We start from the raw sequence: 27,621 nt of genomic DNA, 5'->3' as shown, positions 1-27,621 counted from the left end.
GCACCGAGTGCAAACCTCGCTGCTCGTCCTGGACTCCCCACGTCCAGGTTCTAGTGCAGCTGTACTTGTTTACTGAAAATTATCTAGAATACTTTGAAAAACAGGACAGGCATAAATGCTAAGTGAGCAATTAACCAAGAAACAGACTTGCATATAAAATTCTGAAGTAGTAACATTTTAATGTTGGTCATGCACTTCACCTGAGGAATGAATATAAAGTGCACTTTTTCTTGTGGTGGGGAAGGGCTGTGCATCCAGAATGATGTTAACAAAAGATGCACAAAAGGAACCATTTAAACAGTATCCTGACATGATATCTGTCCTGTGCATCTCCCTACTCCAGTTACCTGACGTTCACTGCATTTTCAGCTAACTCTGTACTATACATGAAAATCAGCCAAATTCATACAAAAGGTGAATTAAGAGGTATTTGTTTACAACCATATTGCCAAGGATATTTTAATAACAAGGCCATCTAATACAGACTTAAATAACGTTTTGGGTTACCTGCCAGTATCTTATTGATGTAACTAGCTTTGAATGTCCCACTTGGCCCAGTAGAGACCTGGTTTACACCTACCTGTTGTCCAGCGTAACTACTAAAAAGCCTCCTTTCCCTCTAAAACTGCACTTAACTGACGGTAAATTATACGGCCCTCCTTGGTCCTTCAACTGATGGCTCTTTTTTTTTTTTTTTTTTAATTTTTGGCTGTGTTGGGTCTTTGTTGCTGTGTGCAGGCTTTCTCTAGTTGCGGTGAGCGGGGGCTACTCTTCATTGCGGTGCACAGGCTTCTCATTGCGGTGGCTTCTCGTTGCAGAGCACGGGCTCTAGGCCTGCGGGCTTCAGTAGTTGTGGCTCGTGGGCTCTAGAGCGCGGGCTCAGTAGTTGTGGCTCGCGGGTTCTAGAGCGCGGGCTCAGTAGTTGTGGCTCGCGGGTTCTAGAGCGCAGGCTCAGTAGCTGTGGCGTATGGGCTTAAGTTGCTCCGTGGCATGTGGGATCTTCCCAGACCAGGGCTCGAACCCGTGTCCCCTGCATTGGCAGGTGGATTGTTAACCACTGCGCCACCAGGGAAGTCCTAACTGATGGCTCTTGAGTTAATCATCACTCACGCGAGTGAAGATGACCCCCAGACGCCCTGCACCAGACCTGACTCTAACATACCAGCCTTGCAGGATGAAACTGGTCATGAGGGAACTTACTAATATTATTGTAATATTAATGAAACAGGCCAGTAATCTGCTTCTAAACCTATATAATTAAAAGTTTAGAACTCTTGTGACAACTTGGTTTAAACTAACTTCATTAGTTTTTTTTTTTTCTTTTAATTAATTAATTAATTAATTATTTTATTTTTGGCTGCATTGGGTCTTCGTTTCCACGCGAGGGCCCTCTCTAGTTGCAGCGAGCGGGGGCCACTCCTCATCGCGGTGCGGTGCGCGGGCCTCTCACCGTCGTGGCCTCTCCTGTTGCGGAGCACAGGCTCCAGATGCGCAGGCTCAGTAATTGTGGCTCACGGGCCCAGTTGCTCCGCAGCATGCGGGATCCTCCCAGACCAGGGCTCGAACCCGTGTCCCCTGTATCGGCAGGCAGGCTCTCAACCACTGCGCCACCAGGGAAGCCCCTAACTTCATTAGTTTTAATATAATGTTCTTAACACGAAACCGCTTGAATCACAAAAATAAACATCTATGAAGCACCTACTGACAAATAATACTTCTTTTTCTTTCAACCATTTGGTCACCCTGAATTTTCAATTTCCTTTTAAACAATACACATTTAAGCAAAATATTCTTATGTGGGGTTTTAAAAATTAAAATTCAATTATAAACCACTTCTACATCTTCTCTCCTCACTGGAGAAACTGAGAACCATGATGTATGAGAGAGAAACTCTTACAAGAGAAGCATCTACTAATCAAAAGAAAAATCAGCACCCTATTTCCTACTCATCACAACTCCTTCCTCAATGTTTGTATTTAAAAATAACTCCAGGGACTTCCCTGGTGGTCCAGTGGTTAAAAATCGGCCTTCCAATGCAGGGGACGCGGGTTCTATCCCTGGTCGGGAAACTAAGAACCCACATGGCGCGGGGCAACTAAGCCTGCATGCCACAACTACTGAGCTCGCGTGCCACAACTAGAGAGGAGCCCGTGCATGCGCCACAAGGAAGAACCCGTGCACCGCAACGAAAGATCCCGCGTGCCGCAGCTAAGACCCAACACAACCAATAAATAAATAAATATTTTAAAATAAATAAATAAAAATAACTCCAAACTAGGGACTGTTTTCAAATAAGAGAGTGAACAAAACAGAACACCCAAATGCAATATGAGACCTAAGATTGAATTCTGGTTCAAAAACAAAAAATCACCAAACAGAAAGCAACAATAAAAGATAATCTTGGGCTTCCCTGGTGGCGCAGTGGTTGAGAATCTGCCTGCCAATGCAGGGGACACGGGTTCGAGCCCTGGTCTGGGAAGATCCCACATGCCGCGGAGCAACTGGGCCCGTGAGCCACAACTGCTGAGCCTGCGCGTCTGGAGCCTGTGCTCCGCAGCAAGAGAGGCCGCGATAGTGAGAGGCCCGCGCACCGCGATGAGGAGTGGCCCCCGCTTGCCACAACTAGAGAAAGCCCTCGCACAGAAATGAAGACCCAACACAGCCATAAATAAATAAATAAATAAAATTATAAAATGAGAGAGTTGACCTTAAAAAATGAAAGGAAAAAAAAAAGATAATCTTGGGACGAGTGGGGAAATTTGATTGTGCACTGGGGATTAGGAGAGTCTGTGGCATTGCTATTCCTGTTCTTAGGTGTAGTACTGGTACTGTGGTTATGGAGGAAAATGCACCTGAGCTTCAGAGATGCATGAAGTGCCTGCGATAAAGTGTTGTGATGTCTACAACCAGCTTTCAGACGACCAGGGGAACACACACACTAAAGATGGCAAAATGTCCATTCTAAATCTAGGTGTGGGGAGGGACACAGGTACCCCATACTTTCACTTTCTCGTTGTTTGAACTTTTTCAAAATAAAGATCAAAATTCAAATTATAAACAAGATAGATTATTTATTTTACAAAACCACTTACTACAGGGTTTATTGAAATAGCAAGTACTATAAGGGTACTTAAAATAATAAATTTGTAGCATTAAATTACTTTACAAATAACTCCTCAGGAACTCTTACATCAGCAAGTTCATTTGTATTAACATTTCTGTCTTCTCTTAGAGATTTCTTTTTGCAGTTCATCCTTTTTGACCCTCATCTTAAATGTGGCCATTTATTTAAAAGCAGCCATTGCAGTAAAGTCTACAGAAAATACCTTAACTCAGGTAAAACTAAAATTGATCCTTGGAGAACCAGAAGCAAACCAAACGCACTGCAGACGGTTTTGCGCCCAGGCTGCCCAGACCACCCACCTCCGGGAAGCCTGACTTCAAACTCAAAGGCTAGTTAACAGCTTTCAGAGTCACCTACTTCAAACAACAATCCCAAGGACTCAAAACTCTCAGAAAAGGCTTTATCAAGCCACAGCTAAAACACTTCTGGCTCCTGGTTAAGGTATTTAAAACGCTTCTTAGTAACTTAGTCCTTTACAAGTCCTCGATAAACCACCACTTCTAATGGAAGACACCTTGTTCAAAAAGGCAGCAATTTTTGTTTCCAGCCTGTGCTTTTTGTGGGAAGCCTGCATCCAAAGAGTATGTGTTAAAATACAATAGCTACTTTTTAAGGAACAACTAGTTTTCAAAACCATCTCCAAATTCTTGAGATAATTATCCCCAGGTTAACAGGACACCCCAAATAAGTGCACATCCCAGCAAACCAGCGTACTTGCCTCTCTCTCAGCTTCTTTCAATACGGCTTCTTTCTCCTTCACACGCTGCACAAACAACTGCTTCATTTCTTCCTCCTTCCTCTGACGTTCACCATAAAATTCGTGTCTTTTGGCTTCGTAGGTCTCCTGAAGACTGAAAAGTTATTTGTGGTACTCTCATGTTAGCAAGATGACGTCACAAACTTGTGAACACTCAGACGTCCGGGTTAGGCCCTGTGACCGTCACAGCACACGTGGCTCCAGGGAGCGTGGGTCTATCTGCGGGTCCCTGCTTTGCCAGTGCTCCTAGAGGTGCTCATCTCACCCCAGACGGATCCCTCCTTCCACCTCTGTTGATTCCTCCCCTCCCCTCATTGCCACGTCCGATCACCAGGCTCTGGGAGCTCAGCCTGAGACCCCGACATCACTTCAGTCCTGTCTTGTTCTGATTTCTACAGACACCGTGTTCAGCCCAACTTGATCTTTGTGCTTTTCTGCCTTCGCTACTGGAATAATCTCCCAGCTGAGCTCTAGGCTTTTCGTTCCTCTTTCTTTCATTTTGTTCTTCCTGCCACTCCTAAGATATTTCCACCAAAAACAGAGATCTCCTTATCTTTTTGCTCTGCATTAGTTATATTATCTACAGGATAGCAGCACTTCAGAAACTTCACAGTCTGGCCCAACAGACCCAATCCCCCTAAGGTTTCAGCTGTACCAACCTAACCATTGTTCCTAAGACGTGCCACACGTTTCATGCTCCAGCCACTGCCCACTTCCCAGCTCTCCCTCTACCCACTAGTCCTGTCCCTCGCTTCTCCAGTCTCCCCAGCTGGAATCCACTGTTTCTCCCAAGCACTTCCATGGCTCTTTGTTTATACCTCTTCCTGGCATTTACACCCCATCTGCCTCTCTCTCCTAACAGCTCAGCATCTCTGTAAGACCCAGCTATCCAGTAGAGCCCTCCAGATGTTTCGGTTTCTTCATAAATGTTCATCTAATGACAGAAACTGCAGGGAAGTAGAGCCAGTGTAACCAAGCAGAGCAGGGACGGTCCTGGAACTCCGCGGCCAGTGCCTGCCTGTCTGTCTTGTGGCATTTCAGAAGAACCACAGACCTTATATCCGGCAATGCAGGGCCCTTCCATTTTCAGCTCACTTGGAGAATATCCCCAAGGTTTAACAGGGAACACAGATTCACTTTCCAGCTGTGTCACAGTTAGAAATTTCTATTACTTATAAAAATATAGCTAAATAGATTTAAAATGTGATGAAATTCAGGAATTTTACTAATCTTATAACTGGAGAAATCTTTCATGGCTAGAACTGTATAAATTTAAGGAAAAACAGAGGAAGAAATGTTACACCATAGCACTTACAACTGAGCATGAGTGTGTGGTACTCAGAGTATGTATTCCAAGGAGGAACAATCCTACACATTGTCTTTAAGAGCAAAGTTCATAAATGTACAGAATGCCCTAGATAACCACATAAATGCCTCTAATCTTGAGGCATTTTGCTTTTTATAAGGCTGTTTTTCTGTATTTGTTTTGGTCTTATTTTAAAGAAGCCTCTAAATCAATCAGGCCACCTTCGCCCACATTTCACTGGTCCTACACTGGACTGATAGCCTTTAGTGGTAAACTTAGTTTAAATAATGTATTTAAATCCTGTCAAATCAAAGTTTTAAAAAGTTCTCACTAATTTACTTACACAAGCACTTGAGTTGTTCAGGAGGAAAATCAAGCCACCTGGCAAAGAGAAAAGACCAAACACTTGCGGAATAGTTGCTACCAGCAGGGACTGGTCTGGACTCACTAATTCCCGCAGCGCCATGAAGAACAAGCACTAACACTGTCCTTCAGGTAAGAAGACGACACTTGGAGAGGTAAAGTCACCTGCACAAAGGGACAGAGTTAGCAAGTACAAAGCTGGGGCTGGAGCTTGATCAGACGTGCTGCAAAGCCGGTACTCCTAACCAGCATAAATCCCGCCTACAGGGATGCCTCAGCAAAAGGTAAAGAGGAAACACTGCCCCCGCGTGTTCTGCATCCATCACACAGACGCCCACTGTGACACGTAAGCTTACAGAGCCGACTGTAAGGAAAGAGACCGCACTGTCTTTCAAAAGGTGGCAGTGAAACTCTGAGAGGGCCTGCGAGGAATGGCTGTGAAACTAATACAACCACTGTTGACTGCCATGGATCTGAGAATGAAAAAGAGCTCTCTGCTGCCGTGGTATTTAATGCAGCATCCTACCCTAGTTGCAAACACCACTGATTGAAGGCAGAGCTGAAAACGAAAGAGGAAGAAAATGCATCCTTGACTGCTCTTGTCCACCAGGAAAATCGCTGGGTCCCCCTCACTCAGGATCTCCCTGAGCTCCAGGTGCAGCTCTCACAGGCCTGATGAGCTTCCACCACAGACCAAGTGCAGAAAGACACAAAGTTTATGACACAAAAAATTATGCCAAACACTTAAGAAAGTCTAAAATACCACACAAATCTCCCTTCCAGACTCTTAGGGCCCAGAGCACTTCAGTGATGGCAAACGAGACTGGTTTTGTTCATCTAAAATAACTTGGGGATTTGAGGTTTATAAAAGCATGTTTCATGTAGTTTAAATAATTAAACATCAGTTAATTAAGACTACAGGGGTACACATAATGCCAACCCCCTGGACCTCATGACAAGCGTGAGATCGGTGTGGGGACACGGGGACACGAACCATGACTCAGCACAGCCATTCAGGTGAAACGGAGGTGGAGCCACTGTGCGGCTGCAGAGAGAAAGGCGGGGCCCTAAAGAGCAGAGCGCAGCCTAACAGGCTCATGTAACTAACTGTTCCTATTGACAGATACAATACTGAGGGACAGATTTTACATGCCAGCCAAATTACAGTGACTGTTGTTGTACACATCCCAAATTAAATGGGAAGATTCCTAAGAAAACAGAATACAAGTTCTTAAAACCACACTGGTGAAACCTTCCTAGACCTCAGGCTATAAAGAACTACAGGAATTTTATCAAATTTATTCACAAATGAGAAAGCACCAAGAGGAGAGAGATTTTGCTGCGCCTGACCCAAGGAATCCCATCTCATCAGGACTGCAGGCCTGGGAAGATCAGAGGACCACCAGCTCCTGGGCAGGTGGGCAGGGCCTCCCTCACACTGAGCTCGAGCCCCGTCCTCCTTGCTTGTCCTCTGCGAGCAGCCTGCAGCCACTGCTCCTGCCCACTCTGTAACCTGGCCTCCACTGAAGAGCCTCCTTTCCCAGTTTTCCATTCTTCACCTGTCCAGTGGGCAGATGCTCCCCAAACTGAAGAAATGCTAAAAAACGGCTGTTCTGAGTGCCCGCCCACCATCTCTCTCTCCTGTTGTATTATTATTCTGGTTACCTTTGGCGAGCTACTCCTTCCCACGGGATGCCTTCTGGTGGGGGCCGTCAGGCTCACACCCACCCAGCCAGGACACGGGCACATGTCCTAAGCTGGGCCCGGTGGACATCCCCCTTCCTGGAAGGAAGGCTGGAAATGGTTTGTTCATGAATGAAACTGGCTTTCTCCCTTCAAATCTGCAAGCCCTGGCCTGTGCTGTCCTTCTTTTTGACTCAGATGGCGTGTTCCTCGTTATTGTCAAAGAACGGTCAAGGGAGCAACGGGACTGTATCACACTGCCGTACTTCCACAGCAAAACCCTCACCTTCAACACGGCCACCTCTCCCTCCCTTCTTGAGACCCTCTTCACTTGGCTTCCGAGACATGACTCTGCTGGTTTCCTCCTTCCTCTACCCTAGGCTTCTCAACCGCTTCTGTCTGCTTCTCCTGATGACACACATTCAGCGGACTCAAGGCTGTTTCCAAGGCACCTTTCTTTCCAAATGTACTTCTCTCTCCAGGCATCTTACCCATACGCAGTATTCAATTAACCACCTCTTAGTGCCTGTGACTCTGAAGTTCATCCCTTTGGCCCAGCCCTCTCCTCTCTCCTCTGAGCTCCAGATAAACAGCCAAAGTACCTATGTGACACTGTCACTTGGATGTTTCAGAGGAAACAGGTCCCAGCTGAGCTAACGGTCTCCATCCTGCCCCACAGAACAGCCAGTGCTCCTCCAGAGACACTACCTCATGAAGGGTACAGCTACCTGCCGAGCTGAAGAAACTACTGATCCAGGCCAGCAGAAGTCTTCGTTTGGCATCTTCTGCTCCTTTACCTCATAGTATCTGAAAAGTCACTAAGTTCTTCCAATGTTAGCTTCCAGATGTCTCTCAGACACATCCAGCTCTGTCCTTGCTGCTGGTACTTAGCTCCTCAGCACCTCCGCACACCCTCTGACCCCTCCCTCACACTGCAGCCAAGAGTGATCTTTTAAATGCAAATACGGTATCGGGATCACTGCTTCACAGTTTGTGCCTCTCCCTGAGGACAAAGACCACATCCCCACCAGGCTGCTCTGCTCCTCCGATCTTCCTGCAGAGACTTAAAGATGCCTTTCTCTCTTTGCCTTCCAGGTCTCTGCGTATGTCTCCTCTGTTTTCCCCAGGTAGTAAAAGCTCAGAACAATACGTGCCTCAAGGAAGTCTTCCCTAATTTTCCAGATTAAATCCAGATGCCCTCCCCCCATGATACACCACCTCTCCTTTCGTGCACGTTTCACAACCATAATTCATTGTGGAATTAGTTGTTTGGTTTTGGCCTCCCTCCCCGCGAGAATGTAAACCCCATGACAGCCAGGACTATATCGTCTCATTCAGTATTACCTCACCAGCACTTAGCCTAGAGCACTGCAAACACCAGATGCAGTATTATTCACTGTTGACTCCAAAGTATCATCTCAGCCTTCACTTCTCCCCAAGCTCCAGATTCATTTATGAAATAACCTACTCTAAGTCTTCACCTGAATATTTAATAATCAACTTAAATGTAACATGTCCCAAACTTCTCAGTTACCCACCAGGAAATCTACCCCTTCCCCAGTCCTGCTCATAACCATAAACATCACCACCGTTCACCCAGTTTCTCAGGTCGAAAACAGTAACTGGAGCCACCACCCTGGATTCCTCTTTCCTTTACATCCATATCCAGACCATCAAAGAGTCCTGTTGACGTCACCTTCCAGTCCCATGTGGGGACCACGCTTCTCACCACCTCCACCACTGCCACGCCAGCACAGGCCTCTGTCTGCTCGTACTTGGACGCCCACAGCAGCCTCCTGCCCGGGCCTCCTCACTCCCCCAGCCCCTGTTCACCACACAGGGCGAGACCATCTTCCTCTCTGCACCCACGGTGCACACTTAGCCAGTGACCAGCAGGAAGTGTCTGCTGAAGGGCTGAGTGGGAATTTTCATTTAAATGCGATTCTTCGGCTCCATACCCGGAAACCGTGAACCTGCATTTCTGAGTCCTCCACAGGTGACTGATGACCGATCCACCAGGCCCCTGAATCCCTCTCCTCCAGCACGCAAGGCTGCCCCGCCCGCTGTCACTCAGGATCCGCGTCTCCTTCAGGCACGTGGGGACCCCTCACCACCCACAGACTTGAAAGAGCGAGAAGTGAAGCCTCCTGGGAAACACGAAGGGAAGCCAATGCTAGATGCTTTCTCTTCAGCAGAGAAAATCATCGCTTTACCAGAACTGGCCCGTAACTAGAAGCACAGCATGCCCAAAATTGGTGAGGAGCGTGAAGTACATAGAATTCTTAATTAATTACGCTACCAGAGCTAAAACACTCATTAATCTGTAGAATGGAAAAACTTCAAAGTTGAGCCTCATCTATTATTAAACTTTCCTGAAGGTCACGTGCAGTGGCAGCTGGACCCAGCGCTCCTCCCTCCTGTGGTGTTTGGTGCAGACGCGGACCCCAGGGAACGGCTGGAACGTCAGTAATGAAACGCAGAGGAACCCTTGGTCCCGTAACAGATTTAGAACAGTGTTGGTCCTGAGCAAAATCGTTTGGGAATGTGACGTCAAAACAAATCTGATTTAGTGTGTTAAGGATCAGAGTTCCACCTTTACATATTTTAATGAAAAAAAACAAACACCTTGGGGAGGTAGCAGCATATAAAATTATGAAGCAAGTTTATAACAACGCTTCACGCTGTAACCACTGAGCAAGTTACGATTCCTGTAACTTTATGGTAATATTTTCAGTCTCATCTCTGTCTCCCGACAAGAACTTTCATGCTTCTTTTACAAGATATTTTCCTAAGTGTAGTCATTCCAAAACTTCCATCAGGATAAAAAACAACAGCTTTGTAGCTGACTTAATATGATTCATAGTCCAGGTTTTTAAAATAATAATCAATACACTTTCACCTTCTTCACATAAATACAAAAATAAAACCAAATAATGAGAGATTTTTCCTTTGGTTACTCACTTCACCAGATGCTGAAATCCTGGGCTTCTGCCCTAGGTCCTCCCTTCTGCTTGAACTCCCTGAGTCGGATAAGGACAGAGACCTCCGAGAGCGGCATGGAAAGCAGAGGCATTAATCGTAGCAGGTGGCTCTACGTCACGGTGTGGGGGACTCTCCGTCATCCTGGGCAGACGGAGAGGCCCACCCACCTCCCTCCCTGGCTGCTCACCTGAGCGGCTTGTTCTCTGGGCCCATGTCGGTGAGGCCCATCTCCTCCAGTTTGCGGCGCCGGTACAGCTCATAGTGCCTCGTGTGTGTCTCGTCTCGCAGGTCCTCCATGTTCGTACAAATGAGCATCTCCCGGAGCTTGACAAAGTCGCAGTGGTTTTCATTTTCCACTAGCCGGAAAACAGAAAACAGCAACACCGGTTTTTAATCCTGACATATAATTAGTATTTGTTGAATGGACGAGTAAATGAAAACACATTTGAAATAACCCAAACAGCGAAATGATCAGTCTGATTAACAGCTACGGTTGTTTCATACAAGTAACCAAGGAAGCAATTCTTGTATTACACACACCGAATTATAGGCAATATGGATTAACAGAGGTTTGCTTAAATTTAGTAGCCAAGGATAAACAGGAAATAGGAAAGAAATACATTCTGTTCTGTACCATATGCTCCAGTCATTTCACTAATATTTTGTTAGCAGTTTATAAACCGTCCTCAGGACATTTCACATACCGCCTGAAAAGAGTATGTAATATTTTTTCACTAAAACTTCAAGGTGGTAAATTCTGCACCCTCGAGAACACCATCTGTGTCTGCTGTAAACATCAAATTCTTGTCACACAATGCCGCATTTGTGATCCTGAGTCACATATGTTACTGTGACCAATAGTTTTTAAGTACAATTATTACCTTTATATTTTCTATACATTAAAAATGTTAAGTTTTGTCAATATTTTCCACTAATTACAAAATTTGTCAACTTAAAAAAAGCAGCGCTGGGAAACCAGTACCAGCAGGGGTGATCCGTTCCCCATCACGAATGAATGACCCAGCCAGTGCTAAGTGCTTACGCATCGTAGAGTCAGATAAATGCTAAACATTTTTAGTTGGCTGACTGGTTTGTTTGGGAAATAGTTGGCAATACTTTGATGAGTAAAAATATATAAATTTACAAAGTGGTTTATTGTGTCCCAGAATTACCTAGTACTTAGTTTACGTACTATGTTTAAACAATACTATTTACACTCAAATTTTGTTCAAAGTACCCGACCAGTGCTGCCCGCCTTCTGAACGTCCTGGTGCACCTGGGCTGGTAACGTGATCTAAGACAGGAAGTAGGGAGGCTGTGCCTGGCCTCTGCAGACGTGGCTAAAACAGAACAGAGCCAACCCTTCTGACAGCCAATCATAACCCAAAATCAGCATCACCTCCTAGAACGCATTAAATGCCACTTTCAGGCTGTCAGGCAGCACACACATCCTCGTTTAGCTCCTTTACCTTGTACGATGCCCCAAGGGTACTGGCGAGCTTTGACCATCTTATTTCCAACTTTCACCTCATCCATACTTCCTACCACAGCAAACGGCAAGTGCCCCTGGAAAGGAGACAGGACATCAATCACATCTCATACCAGTAAAAACAGAGAAGAGAAAATTTACTAAATAACAAATGTGTTAAAGCCAAATGATCTGCTGTGCCTCAGCTTTTAAAACGTGCCCTGTGAACATGTGTTCACAACTGTGCACGTGTATGCCAACTGTTCTACAGAGTCATCTTCAGGCCCTAGAGAGAGAATTATTTACTGAGCATGCCCCACACGTATTCCTGTTTTGCTGCAAGAATACAAAAACAATTCTAGCACAGGTATCATTTCCCTCATTATTATCTTGGTCCTAAAAGACAAAGATAACGAGGAAATCACACACACACACACACCCCCATATAACCAAAGTATATATATATATAGTGTATATATACATATATAACACTAATATAAAATAATATTTAAGTCCCAAACTAATGCTAAATACAAATGTTATAGAAATTTAGAGGAGGGAGAGGTCTCTTTGGGCAGGAAGACACAACCCAAACTGGAGACGGATCAAGCAGAATAGGAAGAACTAGCATAGTAAGGAGAAGATTTTGAACAAAGATACAATAGCTGGATTTAATGGCAGTGAGTAGACTGTCCTGTCTGAAGCTGAGGATTAATTTAGGGGAAAAGTCTAATGTAAACAGTATTATGTTTAATAATTGACAATATTTAGTCTCTTAATTGCACCCCTTTGAAAACTCATTCCAGGTGGGCACAAAAACCAAAATTAGATACAAAGACAACACACAGGAATTAATATCACTTCCTTTACATCAGTCAGCTTTCTATATATTTAAAGTATCTTAATATGAACAAAGTATGAAAAAATCAGAGAAGCAAAAGGGGAGAAATGGAACAAACAGCTACTGAATGTCACTGTGTCAATGACAAAGCTGTATCCTCACAACCCTTAAGACAGGTATTATTAACCCAATTTCATAGATAAGTTAACAGTCTCAGGGAGGTTAATAATTCCCACAAGAACACATGGTAAAGTCTGACTCCAAAACCCATGATCCGTCAAAATATAACCAAGTATTTAAGAAATTTGGTAGCCTCAAGTAACACAAAGAACTTAGTCATCCTCAATCATATTAAGTTATGTGTAATTAAGATATACTAAATATATTCTATATTAAAATATAAAAAAGTTATGTGAATATTTCATATGTACCTGTGACCCTGTAAGGGAGAATGAGCTTCAATACCAGATTAGAAAGCTCTCCTTAAAGATTTTAAGATCCTAAAGCATTCTGAGGGAGGCTGTAACGTCTTCTCATGTTCTTAAAGACAGGACAGAAAGGAATCTTTCTAAGGCAATTAAATATGGTTCCACAAAAGATGAATCCCGGTCTCACAGATGTATCACTTCATTTAGGTGAAAGTAGGGAGGAAAGAAAAATGCTCAAAAATATATTCTCATTATACTTTTCCAACTCTAGAAAATAAAACATTTCCCTGTACTGGACTCCTTCAAAACTCACCTTGTTTTGGAAGACAGAAGTGAAAATACATTAGTAGCAATGTTACTTATAAATCACTTTTTTCATATGTAAAACAAATAATATTCAATTAAGAGCTTACATTCATTGAAGCATTGATTTTAGCAATAGTTTCATCATCTGTTGGGAACTGGTATATCTGAACACCATTGCTGACCAATTCACTCATGAGCTTGATCTTAAACTTCTGTAATTCAGTTTTAGAAATTGCATCTGCTTTGGCAATCACTGGTATAATGTTCACCTATTAAGAATAAAGAGAAACAAAATCTCATGATTGAGGATTTATTTTTTAATCCTGAAGTTTCTGCATTCAAAACCACTCAGTCCCTGACAAATTTCCTTGACCTAGATCAGAGGACGGGCAAACTACAGTCCACTCACTGCCTGGTTACATAAATAAAGAGTTACTGGAACCCGGCTAGGCCCATTCATTACACATTACATATTTCCTATGGCCACTTTCATTCTGTAATAGCAGAAGTGAGTAGTTGTATCAGAGGCCCATGACCTGCGGAGCCTGAAGTATTTACTACCTGGCCCTTCACAGGAAAAGCTTGCTGACTCCTGACATAGCATCACTGGCTTCATTTTTACCAGATACTCACATACAACCACTCCTACAAATGCTGGCCTTACAATAACTGCTTTTAAAAAGCAGAGCTCTGGCACTTCCCTGGTGACAACAGTGGTTAAGAATCCGCCTGCCAATGCAGAGGACACGGGTTCGAGCCCTGGTCCGGGAAGATCCCACATGCCACAGAGCAACTAAGCCCGTGTGCCACAACTACTGAGCCTGCGCTCTAGAGCCCTCAAGCCACAATTACTGAGCCCACGTGCCACAACCACTGAAGAACTCATGCTCCGCAACAAGAGAAGCCACCGCAATGAGAAGCCCACGCACCGCAACAAAGAGTAGCCCCCGCTCGCCAGAACTAGAGAAAGCCCACGCACAGCAATGAAGACCCAACGCAGCCATCCACGCAGCCATCCATCCATACATACATAAATAAAGCACAGCTCTTATAAAGTTCATCTTTCGTCTGAATTCAGGTTTAGAAATCTCACATTTTCTTCTCTCAGTCTGTGACAATTCCATCATACACAAAATAAATAAAATGTAAGCCGTGAGCTGAAATCAGCTGCATAATTCACTAAGAATTTTTTATTTCTTAATACTCTAAGCACTAAGTAATCAGGATGACTGATCTCAGCAGACCTACGGAACAGGCCAAGGGCCTCCTTCTGCCTCTTATTTAAGCAGGTCCCTTTTCCCAATGACTTCATCTGACCTGCACCCCATTGTCAGACTCTTACCCAGATGTTGAAAGAAGGAGATTTTACGAATACCAACTAAAAACGTTCAAGACTCAAAGGAATAACTTTCTCAGCATTATTTTTTTTTAAATTATTTTATTTTATTTTTGGTTGTGTTGGGTCTTCATTGCTGCACGCGGGCTTTCTCTAGTTGCGCTGAGCGGGGGCTGCTCTTCGTTGCGGTGCGCGGGCTTCTCACTGCAGTGGCTTCTCTTGTTGCAGAGCACGGGCTCTAGGCGCACGGGCTTCAGTAGTTGTGGCACATGGGCTCAGCAGTTGTGGCTCGCAGGGCTCTAGAACGCAGGCTCCGTAGTTGTGGCGTACGGGCTTAGTTGCTCCGTGGCAGGTGGGATCTTCCTGGATCAGGGATCAAACCCGTGTCCCCTGCATTGGCAGGTGGATTCTTAACCACTGCGCCACCAGGGAAGTCCCCCTTTCTCAGCATTATTTAAAAGTCCTATCACTGGCCCGAGAGGAAGAGATGCGGGGTCCTGAAGACCGACTGACCTGCAACGCTAGTTCTGTATGATTAATGTCCCCACCAAAGAGTGATATCTCCACAAATTCAGGGGTTTGTAGGTTTTTTGGGTTATTTGTTTTTAGTGAAAGACTTCAGGCTAAGTAGTCATGTGTGTCAAGAGAGTGAGCTATCAATGTAATTTTCAGAATGAAAGTGAAAACTAAATATCATAATTCCTTTTCTATTCTTAAATGTATTTTTCTTCTCCAATTTCACACTGATTTACTGTGTACGTTTGGATTTATTGGTCTTAAATACGTTCCAAAGGAGGTAAAGATTTTTCCAACTATCCATGAAATAAACTTTTCAGCAATTGTGGGTAAACAGCTTTGAAGATAAATTAGTCAAAGTATATAAAAATTTGATGCCAAGTTCTTTATTTCGGTATCATAATATTGATACATAGATATTCAATAAATTATGCCAAGTTAGTAACTTCTAATTGATTCCACTATTAATAGCAGAAGCAGGCCAGTGTACATACCTGATGTTAAGCTTTTTGATTGTAGCATATGGCCTGAAACTGACCTTTGCTGAGGCATCTACTTCAAAGACATCCATTCGAATAAACCCACTGCAGCTGCGGACATAGCTACTGGCTACCATCAGGTAAGGAACCGGGCAGCCCTGCCTGGAGGACCCCCCTTCAGAAAGCCTAGATGGCTGAGCCTAGAGCGACCTGCCTCTCCCTTCCCAGCCCCAATTCCCACGCTAGTGCTTTAAAGTCACCACCAAAGGGGGAACCTGTGAAACCCCAGATGCCTCACCCTCAGACCCTGACAGAGGCTGAGCCCAGGTTCACGATCCCTCCCTCCCTCCCCACTTCCCCCCCACCGTGTGGCCTCGAGTGTGCTGTGCACCCTCAGGACCCGTCGGAACAACCCTTGCTCCTCAGAGTCCCCTGATGCTTGTTGCTGATGTGCATCCTGGGACCCTAAGAACCAAGAGGGCCGGCCCAGCCACGACAGTGGCCCTGGCGGACGGGGAAGTGTCACCACCCGCACAGGAGGTAACTCTCCACGCGGAGGGAGCCGCGGAGCCCTGTAGTAAGAGCAAGACACACTGTCGATTTAGTCCACCCTCACACCTGCCTTCGAGGTAGATACTCTCCTGGTTCTGGTTTGAGAGGCAGGGAGACGGACGCTCGGAGGGTAGAAACCTGCCAGGAACAAGGGGCGATTAGGTGGCAGAGCGAGTACTGCAGGCACCTCTGCCGCCACCAGACAAGCGCAGCCTGAGACAGAGCTGTGCGCTCTTGGGTTTACGTCCCTTGAATAAGATGGGTTTCCTGTATCAGACTCAACTATGAAAACAACCGGCTAAATGGTTAGAACATCCGATCAGGTGAACAGACTCTCACATGAGCTTCCTCCAGGCCCATCACAGCCTGGGGACTGCAGTGCTGGTCAGAAGCCAGCCCGTCTCTGCACCGATGCTACACCCACTGGCCCACGTGCCTTCCACACCGACTTCCGTACAGAAAGCAGCAGTGGCCAGATGCCTTTGCTTTCCCAGTCCTAGCTCACGAAATGCTCAGCCAGGTAATGCGGAGCTGCATTCCTCACACCATCAGAGGTCACAGGAGAACCCTGGAGACTTTTTTACTATAAGACAGTAGTCTTTAACTATCTTTTAAACAAATAAAAAGAATCTGAAGTGAGTTAATTTGTGGATACTATTTTTTACAGCTCCCTGAATTTATACATAGCTCATTGGCTCAGAAATTCAAAAATAGGTTTTCTGGATAAGGTTGAAATAAAAATAATTTACTGTAATATGCGGTGAGACTTTAGACCTTGATCTTCATCAGTGAGCTTTTTCTTACTTAATAGTGTCATACAGTAAAGTTAGTGTCAAATAAATTCTATAGTTAAATGAAAATGAATACCCATATTCTGGCATGCAATTTAATCACTAAAAACGGACTAAGATTTTATGTTAATGCTTTTTCTTTGCATCTCATCTCCCAAACTGCATTTCTCTGGAAAATATCCTAAAATTGAAAATTATCAAATGTTTTTAAAATGCACAGAATAAGAGTTATGACATATGTACATAGCATAAAGATATTTTAATAGTTCCAAGTAAATGAACTTGGAACTATTAAAATGAACTGAAGCACTATGGTTGGTCCTTTTCCAAACCCACCTTGCTGTCCAGGCTCTTCATGGTCAAGAGATCCAGTGTCTTCAGAGAGTGGCCTGTCGGGGAGATGAAGTAGAGGCACACGTGGATGCGAGAGTCGTGGTAGTTAAAGAGGGAGCGTTTGATTTTCAGCTCTTCTTGGAGATAGGCCTCAAACTGAGCGTCGATGTAGTCAACAATTGGTTGGTAGCTGAAAAAACAATTATTTAAATATTTAATACAATATATTCATGATACCTTAATAAGGTATATGCATAAATCTAAAGTTTGAGATCTGTATTTTCACCAGTGAACAGTTGCTATCTATGCTAAACAGATAACTTAAGTAATAAAACAATGTGCAAACGTGCAGGTACAAAGGCAGTACTTTGAAACCATCAGAACAACCTGTGCTTTAAACCATTTTATAGAAACAACACTGAATGTACACTAATTCCCTCTCACACTCATTCACACACTGGAGCCCTTCTGGCACGGCTTCCCACACTTGCCAGGCTGCTGAAGGAGGGTAGGCGTCTAATTGCAACCAAGCTGGACATGGCCTATTATTCTGCTGAGAGAAGGCATGAATATCAACAACTTAAAAGATACTTAAGTCAAATTCCATGACTCCCTGCTTCTGAAATCAGATCGTGAGGCGTGGAAAGCATTAACGTAGTAAGGAGGAAGGGCACACCCACGTGGAAGCGCCTAACTGGCGACGCAGGCATGACTTTATTCTCATTTACTTACAAGCAAGGGAAAGCCCGTCGCAGCCGACACGCGAGTCCTTGCCTGGACCCTCCTCCCGCCTGGCGTGCCTGCCCCCACAGCTGTTCCAGGCTGTTCACCCTTCAGGGTGCAGCTCACAGAACGATGCACTGCAGTCAATAGTTTGTGAACGGTCCACTTCATTTTGGTATGCTAAATCACCGCCTGTGAACCTCAACTTTCTATGCGAAACTATTCTCATCAGGCAAATCTGGGCTTCCAAGTGAAAAAAGCAGCAAACGGATCCTCTATCAAATTCCCTGGACACCTTTACACTTATCTCTGTAGCCCCCAAACGGAGCAGTAACTGTGCAGCTGAGGTAGTAATAAATGTGCACTCAGTGGAACGCCTGGCCCTGCCAGTCCTCGAGGATCATCACCTCCTTCTTTCAAACTCACAGAACTCCTCTTGTCCCCAGGCAGACGGCACGCAGTTGGGGACAGAGACAGGACCTTACACTTCTGTGCTCTCCACACAACAACACAACGGCATACCTTCACCACATCAGATGTACTATTGGGAACATATTTTCCCTCTAAAGCAAACTTTTAGGACCTAGGAAACTACCTCTAATAATGAAAATATATAATTTTCAAAAAGGAGAAAGAACAAACAGTCATTGCTTTGCCCCAGTCTACTTCCTCCTTTTATAGTTTAAATTTCATATAGAATCTATAATCAATCTTTATAATACCATAGGAGGGGCTTCCCTGCTGGTCCAATGGTAAAGTCCGCCTGCCAGCGCAGGGGACGCAGGTTCGATCCCTGGTTGGGAACTAAGGTCCCACAGGCCGCAGAGCAACTAAGCCTGCGCACCACACTACTGAGCCCGCGCTCCACAACTACTGAGCCTGCGCACCTCAACGAGAGAGCCCGCGTGCTGCAAACTACAGAGCCCACGTGCTCTGGAGCCCATGCACCACAACTAGAGAGAGAAAACTCGCACACTGCAACAAAGAGCCTGCGTACCGCAACTAAGACCCGTCACAGCCCCCCCGAAAAATAATAAATACATAAATAAAATTTTTAAAAAAGAATAATTATAATACCGTAGAAATAATGACAAAAATAGTGACCTAATATAAAATACAAATAAAAATTTCATTATCAAACCTTTCCTGCAATGCTTAATAATGTACCTGGCTAATTTAGTTAGAATTTCACAAAACAATTCATGCACCATGGATCTGGCCATCATATATTTGCCATATATGCCTTGTTTTTTGTTTTTTGTTTTCTTTTTTCAACAAGACTAGTCTTGCCTGAAAATTAGTTTAAATCACTTAATATACACCAAATTGTCATATCAGGAAATAACTGAAACTATTTTTGCTGAAACACATTTAAAAAATGTGATTCAAATTACTCTAAAGAAATTAGACAACTGGATAGAAAAATGTCAATTTGTTAACAATAATAAAATATTGCTTAATTATTTAAAAACTAAGTCTGGGAGGAAAGGCATGGGTTTCCACAGTTGAAAATCAAATCACAGCACATAGGACAAGAAAGCAGATATCCTGAAATAAGAAAAATCTATTTTATTACAAGAGGAAAGCATGTACCTCTCTTCTTTGTTTATTTGGTCACCAAATCCCACTGTATTCACGATGGTCAATTTCAATCGAACGTTACTTTCCTGGAGTTCGTATGTCTGTGCTTTAAGTCTAACATGTGGGTAAAAATGTGAGGATTCATGGTCTTCAAAATTCGTATTAAATAATGTGTCAATCAGCGTTGATTTTCCAATTCCAGTCTCCCCTGAAAGAAATGCAGGGACATCTTCACAGGTGCACAGGATGGATGAAGAAAAACAGAACAGTAAACTCTTACAATGGTTTCACGGATCCCAAATATTTCAAATACTTCAAAGGCTGGATTGTCCCTGAAATACATACATGCGAAGGCTGGTCCACTGAGTCACCAGCAGAGCATAAAAATGAATCACGTGTGCTAAGTTACTCAGAACTCTGAAGAAAGCACTGAAATGTTTAAAGAACAAACAAAAAGTTTAAAGCAGTACAGCTAAGAAAACCAAAACTGATAGAATTTAAATAACTGAAAAAAAATCTGTAATCATGATGTTAAGTTGCTAACGTGGGCACCATGCTGCTCATGACAAGAAGGAAGTGAGCACAGGGCAGGAAGGAAGAATCTAGGGGGGCTGGGCACTTACCCACGCAGAGAATATTAAAGCAGAAGCCTTGCTGAATCGATCTGTTGACCAGCTGATCAGGCAGACTCTCAAAACCAACATGGCCAGACATGGCTAAAGAACGAGTATTTTCTTTTTTTTGCTGGAAGGAAACAAAAACAACGGCAACAATTTTTTAAAGTTTTACTAAAACAGGATATAGGCACATTAGAGATAAACATAATTTATCAGAAAAAAAATTAAAGGCTTTTTGATCATTATACCTCCCCCAAGATACAACTGGTTAAGTCTGTGAGAAACCTGTGTCCAGACCCTCAAAACACATATTTCTTATTATCTTCCTATGCTAAGAGTCCAGCACTACTTATGACATAAAAATATTTGATTTCCCAAAACAGGAAAATACTCAAGTAAACTACGGCATAATCATTCACAAAATGAAGTGTGTAAAAGTCATGAAAGATGTTTTTGATAAATGTTTAAGAACTTAAATTCCCACATTAAAATGTCAAGTGAAAGAGGTACAGTGTGAAATTACAGATACAGTTCCAGTCCCCAGTAACGGCAGAGTAACTTATGTCACACCCACCTCCTTGCTAATAACAACTACAGTCAGTTCCTTCGGTCACTGAGACACACACATCTGCTAGCTTCTCCCGAGGGCAGACCCCGGTCACTGCCGCACAAGCAGACAGAGTGCAGGATGGAGGTGAGAGTCTCACTGGGGTCAGAAGCCAGTGGAGGCAAGGGCAGGCAGGTCAGCTGAAACCTCAAAGGGAAAATCCCAGAAAGGAGGGAGTCTAGCCTTTGCATACACACCCTCAAATCTTTGGCTGAGTGCTGAACTGCACACATATAGGGGAAATGGGAACTGGAAGGAGCCAAACAGAGTTTCCAAGAGGGCCAGCCTGGGGAGCTTGAATTTAAAGTCTGTAAGTTACAGGGGCTCAGTAAACACACAAAACCCTAGATGGGCCTCACTTTAGGAGTGAGGATCACATCCCAGGAATCAGAAACCTCTCTGGTACTGAAGGCACAGCTGAAATAGACCTGCCATAACACAGATCAGTGTGAGCAGCCAGTGACTTAACTGCGTGCTAGATCAAAGGCCAACACTCCTCAGAAGACGACAGAGGCCAGCACCTCTACAGTGTAGCATCCACAACATCTACTATACAACCAAAGCACTACATAAGAAGAAGCAAAAAAATGTGATTCATAGTCAAGGAGAAAAACAGTCAAAAAAACGAGATCCACAAACGAGCCAGATGTTGAACTAGCTGATAAGAACTTAAAAAGAACTCTGATAAATATGTTAAAGAAGAAAAATGTGCTCTTTTTCTACAGGAAAAAGAGATGCATATAATGGGTGACGTGACAGGGAATTATAAGAGAAACGTGAAACCGCTCGACAACAACGAAAGGCAACAAATGGAATTCCTAGAATGGAAAAATGCAACATCAGAAATCAAAAAGTTATTGAATAGTATTAACAGCAGATGAAACAATGGAAGGAAACTTTGTTCAATATCATTATCCATGCTAAATATCTATTTATCCAAGCTAAAAAATCTCTCATAGAAAAGATAAAACTATAACAGAGCCTCAAAACCTGGCACAATATCAAATGGTCTAACATACCTATAATCGGAGTGCCGGGTGGGAAAGAAATGGGAGCCAGAGGAGGGAGGAAGGAAATGTCTAAGTAATGGTGACTGAAAACGTTCTAATTGTTTCGGCATGAACTCAGAGATCCAAGAATTCTAGCAAACTACAAACGAAAAAATCCAAAGGATCCCACAGCCAGGCACATCAGAGCAAACCATCTACATGTAAGGATGAAGAAAGCTTTACAAGCAGCCAGGGGTGGGGAGGCATATTACAGACAAGTAAAACATAAGACGCGCACCAAAAGATGACAGAACAGCACCAGTAAAGTGCCAAAGAAGAAGTGACAGCCCAGAGTTCTGAATCCAATGAAAACACCCCTCACAGGTGAAGGCAAATGAAGACAGCTACATTTGCTAAATGTACAAATGACATTTACGAAATGTCACAACCAGAAATGCTACACGACAAGAAATGCTAAAAGTTCTCCAAGAGAAAGGAAAATGACAACAGACGGAAACTCAGATCTACAAAAAGGATGAAGACTGTCAGAAAGGTAAAAATATGGGTAAACGTTAAGAGAATTTTTTGCTTGTTTTAATTTCTTGAAAATATAGATTGACTGTTTAAAGCAATAACAACAGTGTATTACAGGATTTATGATACATGGAGAAGCAGGATGCATGACTGTGACAGCACAAAAGATGGGAAGGGGAATGGAGTTACACTGTCATAAGGTTTCTACACTATACAGGAAGTGCTGCAACACTGAAGGCAGTGAGTGATAAGTTAAAGCCCACATCAAGTACTGTTTAAAAAAATAGAAGACCAAAGAGGGTTAGCTAGTAAGCAATCATAAAAATACTCCATTAATCCAAAAGGAGGCAGGAAAAGAAAAAAAAATGAAAGAACAAATGGGACAAATGGAAAACACGTGGCCACAAATGTATGGACACCAAGGGGGGAAGTGGTGGTGGGATGAACTGGGAGGTTGGGATTGACATGTATACACTAATATGTATCAAATGGATAACTAATAATAACCTGCTGTATAAAAAAATAAAATACAATTCAAAAAAAAAAGTAAAAAAAAAAACACATGGCCAGTTGGTAGACTTAAAACAGCTGTGTCTATAATGAAACAGAAGTGGTCTAAGCCAGCTAGCTGTCCAACAGGACCTTCCATGACAATGCTGAGCTGCCAACAGGAGCCACCAGCCACGTGCAGACACTGAGCACCTGCATGTAACGCATGCAACCGAGGAAGGAACTTTTAAATTTTATTTAATTTAAACTAATTTAAATTTAAATAGCCACGTGTGGCTAGTGGCCACCATACTAGACAATGTAGGTCTAAACTTTTCAATTAAAAGGAAATTGTCAGACTGGATAAAAGAGCAAGACCCAAATATATGCTGTCAATACAGTAACCGACACACTGATGGTAAAATTCATATGGGAAGGCAGAAGACTTAGAACAGCTAGATTGATTGTACAAAAGAACAAGCTGAAGGACTTACAGTACCTAATCTGAGGCTACAATCACCAAGGAGTGTGGTATTGTGAAAATCTATTATTTACCTATTTGTCTACTTAATCAAAATTAAAAACTTAGAGTCATTAAGGAATATGCAAGTCACAGACTGGGAGAAAATAGTATATATATGACAAAGCACTTGTATTCAGAATACATAAAGAATTTTGTAAGATTCAATAACAAGACAACCCATTTAAAAAAAATGGGTAAAACACTTGAACAGACACTTCACAAAAAAGATAACAAAATAGCCAATGAGCAAATGAAAGAGTGCTCAACATTATTAATAGTTATCAGGAAAATGTGAAGCACAACTACAATAAGATACCCCTGAAGAGCCACTAAAATGGCAAAAATTTTAAAGGCTGATAACATCAAGTGTTGGAGATGATGAACAAAAATGGGAACTCTGATAAGTTCGCTGCTGCAAATGCAAAATGGCACAGCCGCTCTGGAAGGCAGGCAGTGGTTTCTTATAAAGTTAAATACACGTAACTGCACAGCCAGAAAACCCCGCTTGCCAGCACCCAAGATAAAGAGCACCCATCCACACAAGGACTGACGCACAGATGGTCGTAGCAGCTTTCCTCCAAACAGTCAGAAGTGGCAAGAAACAAGCAAAGGTCCAACAACTGGCAAATGGATAAACAAGTTGTAGTGAATCCACACGATGGAATCCTGAACGACTGACACATTCCACACGTGGAGAAATCTCAGATGCTAAGTATCTAAACAGTGATTTATTCACTGTGATTTGAGTTTCAAAAAGAAAAAATCTTTTCATATATTCTCATATATATATGAATACGGATGAAGATGTCTCAAAGGGTAGTGACAGACTATTGGGAGTGGACCTGGAGGTGTAGGTGAGAAAGACGAGCTTTTCACTGTAGATGGTGGGAGAGTTCCCACGAGGACCCCAAGACTGCTGGCACCGGGTGTACCCACACCTTCTGGTTATTCAAACACTAATCTAGGTGCTGTGGTGAAGGGGTTTTACAGATGTCATTAAGGTCCCAAATCAGTTAACCTTAGAAAGGGAGATTATCCGGGGTGGACCCTTAAAAGGGACAGAGGATTTCCGAGTGGAAGGGATTTGAAGCATGAAGGGGCCTTGCCTTTCCAGTTCCCCTTGCTGTATGGGTCGCAAGGACCTAAGAATGATCTCCAGAGGCTGGCAGCAACCGGCCAGCAAAGAACGGAACTCTGCCGACAACCTGGAAGAGTCGGGGGTGGGGTGGGGTGCGGTCCCAGGTGGGCACCAGCAGCCGACCTCCTGCACGTGAGGCCTGGGTGGAGACGCCAGGGAGGCATCCTGGCTCTCCCAACCCGCAGGCTGGGAGCTAATCAACAGCTGCTGTTTCAAGCAGCTCAGTCCGTGCCACTTGTTACGGAGCAACAGAAAACTAGTCCACGAACGAGTTGTGCCCTTCGAGTCCCTTTTACCAGGTAAGCCTGTTATCTCTGTGATTTAAAAAGAAGAGAGAATGAAGAAACACACTATGCTTCCCAGCTGGCCGTGAGAGCGTTCAAGAGGATTAGAACAGTACTTGTTAGAGTTTCTATCGGAGAAGCACAAAAGTTGAACTAAACGGCCTATAGACTCCCTCCTGGTTCTAAAGCACGTGATTTTAATGTCATGGAAATAAAAGAAGCTTTTCAAAAATGTGGGAGTGGTCAGCATCATTTAAGGAAGAAGAGGGGCTGGAGAAAATGAGGACTAAGCAGTGAGCACTCAGTGCATCAGTCACTAAACAACTGCAGTAGTTTCAGCAAAGCAACGTGTTAGAAGGCAGATTAAGAGTAATTCAAAGTCTGCGAGGTGATAAAATAAAGATGGAACAGACTACAATCACCAGTGAGAGAGGAGAGATAAAATGATGGCAGCTCGGTGGCCAGCTCGGTGGTATCAGAACTGGGGGGACCTCAGCACGTGTGGGGAGGCAGAGGCTGCTGGAGCACGGAGCTAAAGGAAAGGGATCTCGTGACCCGTGCTCACGGTTACAGTTTTCTCTTTCAAAACACGGACAACTTGCCTCGTTCACCAAATTAAATTTACTCCCTCTTTTTAAATATAACTTTTAATACAAATTACCCAAACGCATCCTGTGCAGGCACTCAGAAGGCCCTCAGAAGCACTAAGGTCTGACCTCGCACTCAGGAAGGCTCTGACAGGGCCATCCTGTGGCGTCCCACCCTGCCATCACCAAGGTCTGCGAGGACGCCCGCTACAGCAGTGCCAGGTTCCCCCCGCCTGCCGTGGCAGAGCTGGAACCTGCATCTGCTTAACGTCAGGCAGGGTAGAGACGCTGTGGACAGTCGACAGTGATGCAGTTCGTCACTGATTTTTAACTTGGATCAACATAACAGTTAATTCATATTCAAGGTAAGTACCAACAAAAGTCTGTCAGGTCTCTCCGTAGTTATTCTGAAACCACAGAGGCATCCAGGGTACCAGGTGGGTCTACTTAAAAGATATACTCACTTTCTCTTCATTGTCAAATACTTGTGGGGACATATGAGCTGTTTTTGTTGCCATGTGAGACTGAAAGAGCTGAAAAAGAAAACACAGATATTACTCCAAAAAAACCTATATCTAAGTAATGTACTTACATTAAAAAGGAATTCCAATATTGTCATTATCGCCAAGCTTTGACTTGTAATCTACACAAGTGACTCATGTTTAAAACTGTGGTTCTCTTGCTGGAAGGATATCTGCACAGGTAAGTAATATGTGATAGTCAACACACGATACACATTATTGCACTTACACCCACACACACAAAAATGTAAAAATTATGTATAGAACCTCTACCACATGCCCATCACCATGCCAGCTCACGGAGTATGTGCTCTTATTTGATCCTCAGGACAGATCTGAGCTACACACATTACCACTCCACAGCCTGCACGAGAAAATTAGGATTCTGAAAGGTTAAGTAACTCACCCTAAACCATACAAGCCAGTAAGCTGTAGGCACAGGTCTACTCTGACTGCAAAGCTGGTGTTCGTTCTACTGTACCAAGTGTAGACCAAGTACTCAGTCACCTGTATGCAGGGAGTGGGGAAGACAGTACCAGAGAAGCTGTGGGAATTTAATTTCCGAGCAACTGCCTAAAGGGCACTGCCGCCCTACTCTGGAGGGCAGTGCAAGACACGGAGGAAACGTGGCCTTTTTAAAAAGTAACAGGAACGTGGATGTAGTAAGCAAAAACGCGAACAGTGCCAATGAGAACACAGAGCAGAATAAGTACGTTCCCCTCCTCCCCTGACTCCCTGCAGCCTCGGCAGCGCTCCCCCAGAGGCCACCTCCTGCGGGTAGAGGATGTGCGCGCTGGGAACGTGCAGTCTCTTTGGCTCACAGACATGGCACATAACCCATGCTCTGCAGCGGGTGTTTCCTTTCCACTTAATCTATGGTGGGGGGACTTCCCTGGTGGCGCAGTGGTTAAGAATCCGCCAGCCAATGCAGGGGACACGGGTTCAAGCCCTGGTCCAGGAAGATCCCACATGTCGCAGAGCAGCTAAGCCCACGAGCCACAACTCCTGAAGCCTGCGCGTCTAGAGCCCGTGCTCCGCAACGAGAAGCCACTGTGATGAGAAGCCCGCGCACCACGACAAACAGTAGCCCCCGCTTGCTGCAACTAGAGAAAGCCCACACGCAGCAACGAAGACCCAACGCAGCCAAAAATAATAAATAAAATAATAATTTAAAAAAAAAAGGAATCCACCTGCCAATGCAGGGGACATGGGTTCGAGCCCTGGTCCGGGAAGATCCCACATGCCGCGGAGCACCTAAGCCTGTGCGCCACAACTACTGAGCCTGCGCTCTAGAGCCTGCGAGCCACAACTACTGAGCCCATGGGCCTAGAGCCCGTGCTCCGCAACAAGAGAAGCCACCACAATGAGAAGCCCACGCACCGCAACTAGAGAAAGTCTGCGCGCAGCAATGAAGACCCAACGCAGCCAAAAATAAATAAATAAATCTGTGACTCTGTTTAAAAAATAAATAAATAAAAAATGAACACTCCCTCTTAAAAAAAAAAAAACCTCTCTGGTGCAGGCTGTTTCGGCAGAACGTGAGCTGCCTCACTCCCTCTACAGGACAGCGCTCTGTTCTGTAAACTACACAACATGAGGAGGCACTGTCTTTAACTACAGTGAACTACGCTGCAGTGAACAGCTTTGCCCACACAGGGGACGGGGGACGGACCCTGCGGCAAGGGAGGGGCGTGTCTGGCGCCTCGAACCGCCCCTCCCCCCACCCTGGGCTGTGAACGCAACGCCACACAGACACACGGGGC

The 27,621-nt window shown here is 44.2% G+C and overlaps 2 protein-coding genes across 6 annotated transcripts in view; one reads left to right on the top strand and one right to left on the bottom strand.

The window, feature by feature from the left end:
* The window catches only part of SH3RF3 (SH3 domain containing ring finger 3), a 257,763-nt gene extending 240,983 nt beyond the window's left edge, over nt 1–16,780 (top strand). For all 3 annotated transcript variants that reach the window (XM_082357317.1, XM_082357318.1, XM_082357319.1), the window contains 2 exons: nt 15,630–15,729; nt 16,496–16,780. The gene's annotated coding sequence lies outside the window, so the exon portion shown is untranslated. The remainder of the gene's footprint in view (nt 1–15,629; nt 15,730–16,495) is intronic.
* SEPTIN10 (septin 10) overlaps nt 1–27,621 on the bottom strand; it is a 51,822-nt gene that overhangs the window by 5,595 nt on the left and 18,606 nt on the right. For 2 of the 3 annotated variants that reach the window (XM_082357341.1, XM_082357339.1), the window contains exons 2-9: nt 25,802–25,870; nt 20,193–20,313; nt 19,582–19,777; nt 17,269–17,455; nt 13,366–13,527; nt 11,685–11,781; nt 10,403–10,571; nt 3,843–3,975 (exon numbers count right to left, since the gene is read on the bottom strand). In XM_082357341.1, the coding sequence (XP_082213467.1) occupies nt 3,843–3,975; nt 10,403–10,571; nt 11,685–11,781; nt 13,366–13,527; nt 17,269–17,455; nt 19,582–19,777; nt 20,193–20,313; nt 25,802–25,870 (1,134 nt within the window). The remainder of the gene's footprint in view (nt 1–3,842; nt 3,976–10,402; nt 10,572–11,684; nt 11,782–13,365; nt 13,528–17,268; nt 17,456–19,581; nt 19,778–20,192; nt 20,314–25,801; nt 25,871–27,621) is intronic. The other variant, XM_082357340.1, reaches the window with a different exon arrangement.

The sequence above is a fragment of the Balaenoptera borealis genome (assembly GCF_965194805.1).
Source record: "Balaenoptera borealis genome assembly, chromosome: 15".
In the NCBI taxonomy this organism is placed as follows: Eukaryota; Metazoa; Chordata; class Mammalia; order Artiodactyla; family Balaenopteridae; genus Balaenoptera; species Balaenoptera borealis.
The sequence above is the reverse complement of the archived record's forward strand: the minus strand, read 5'-3'. Positions and strand labels throughout refer to the sequence as shown.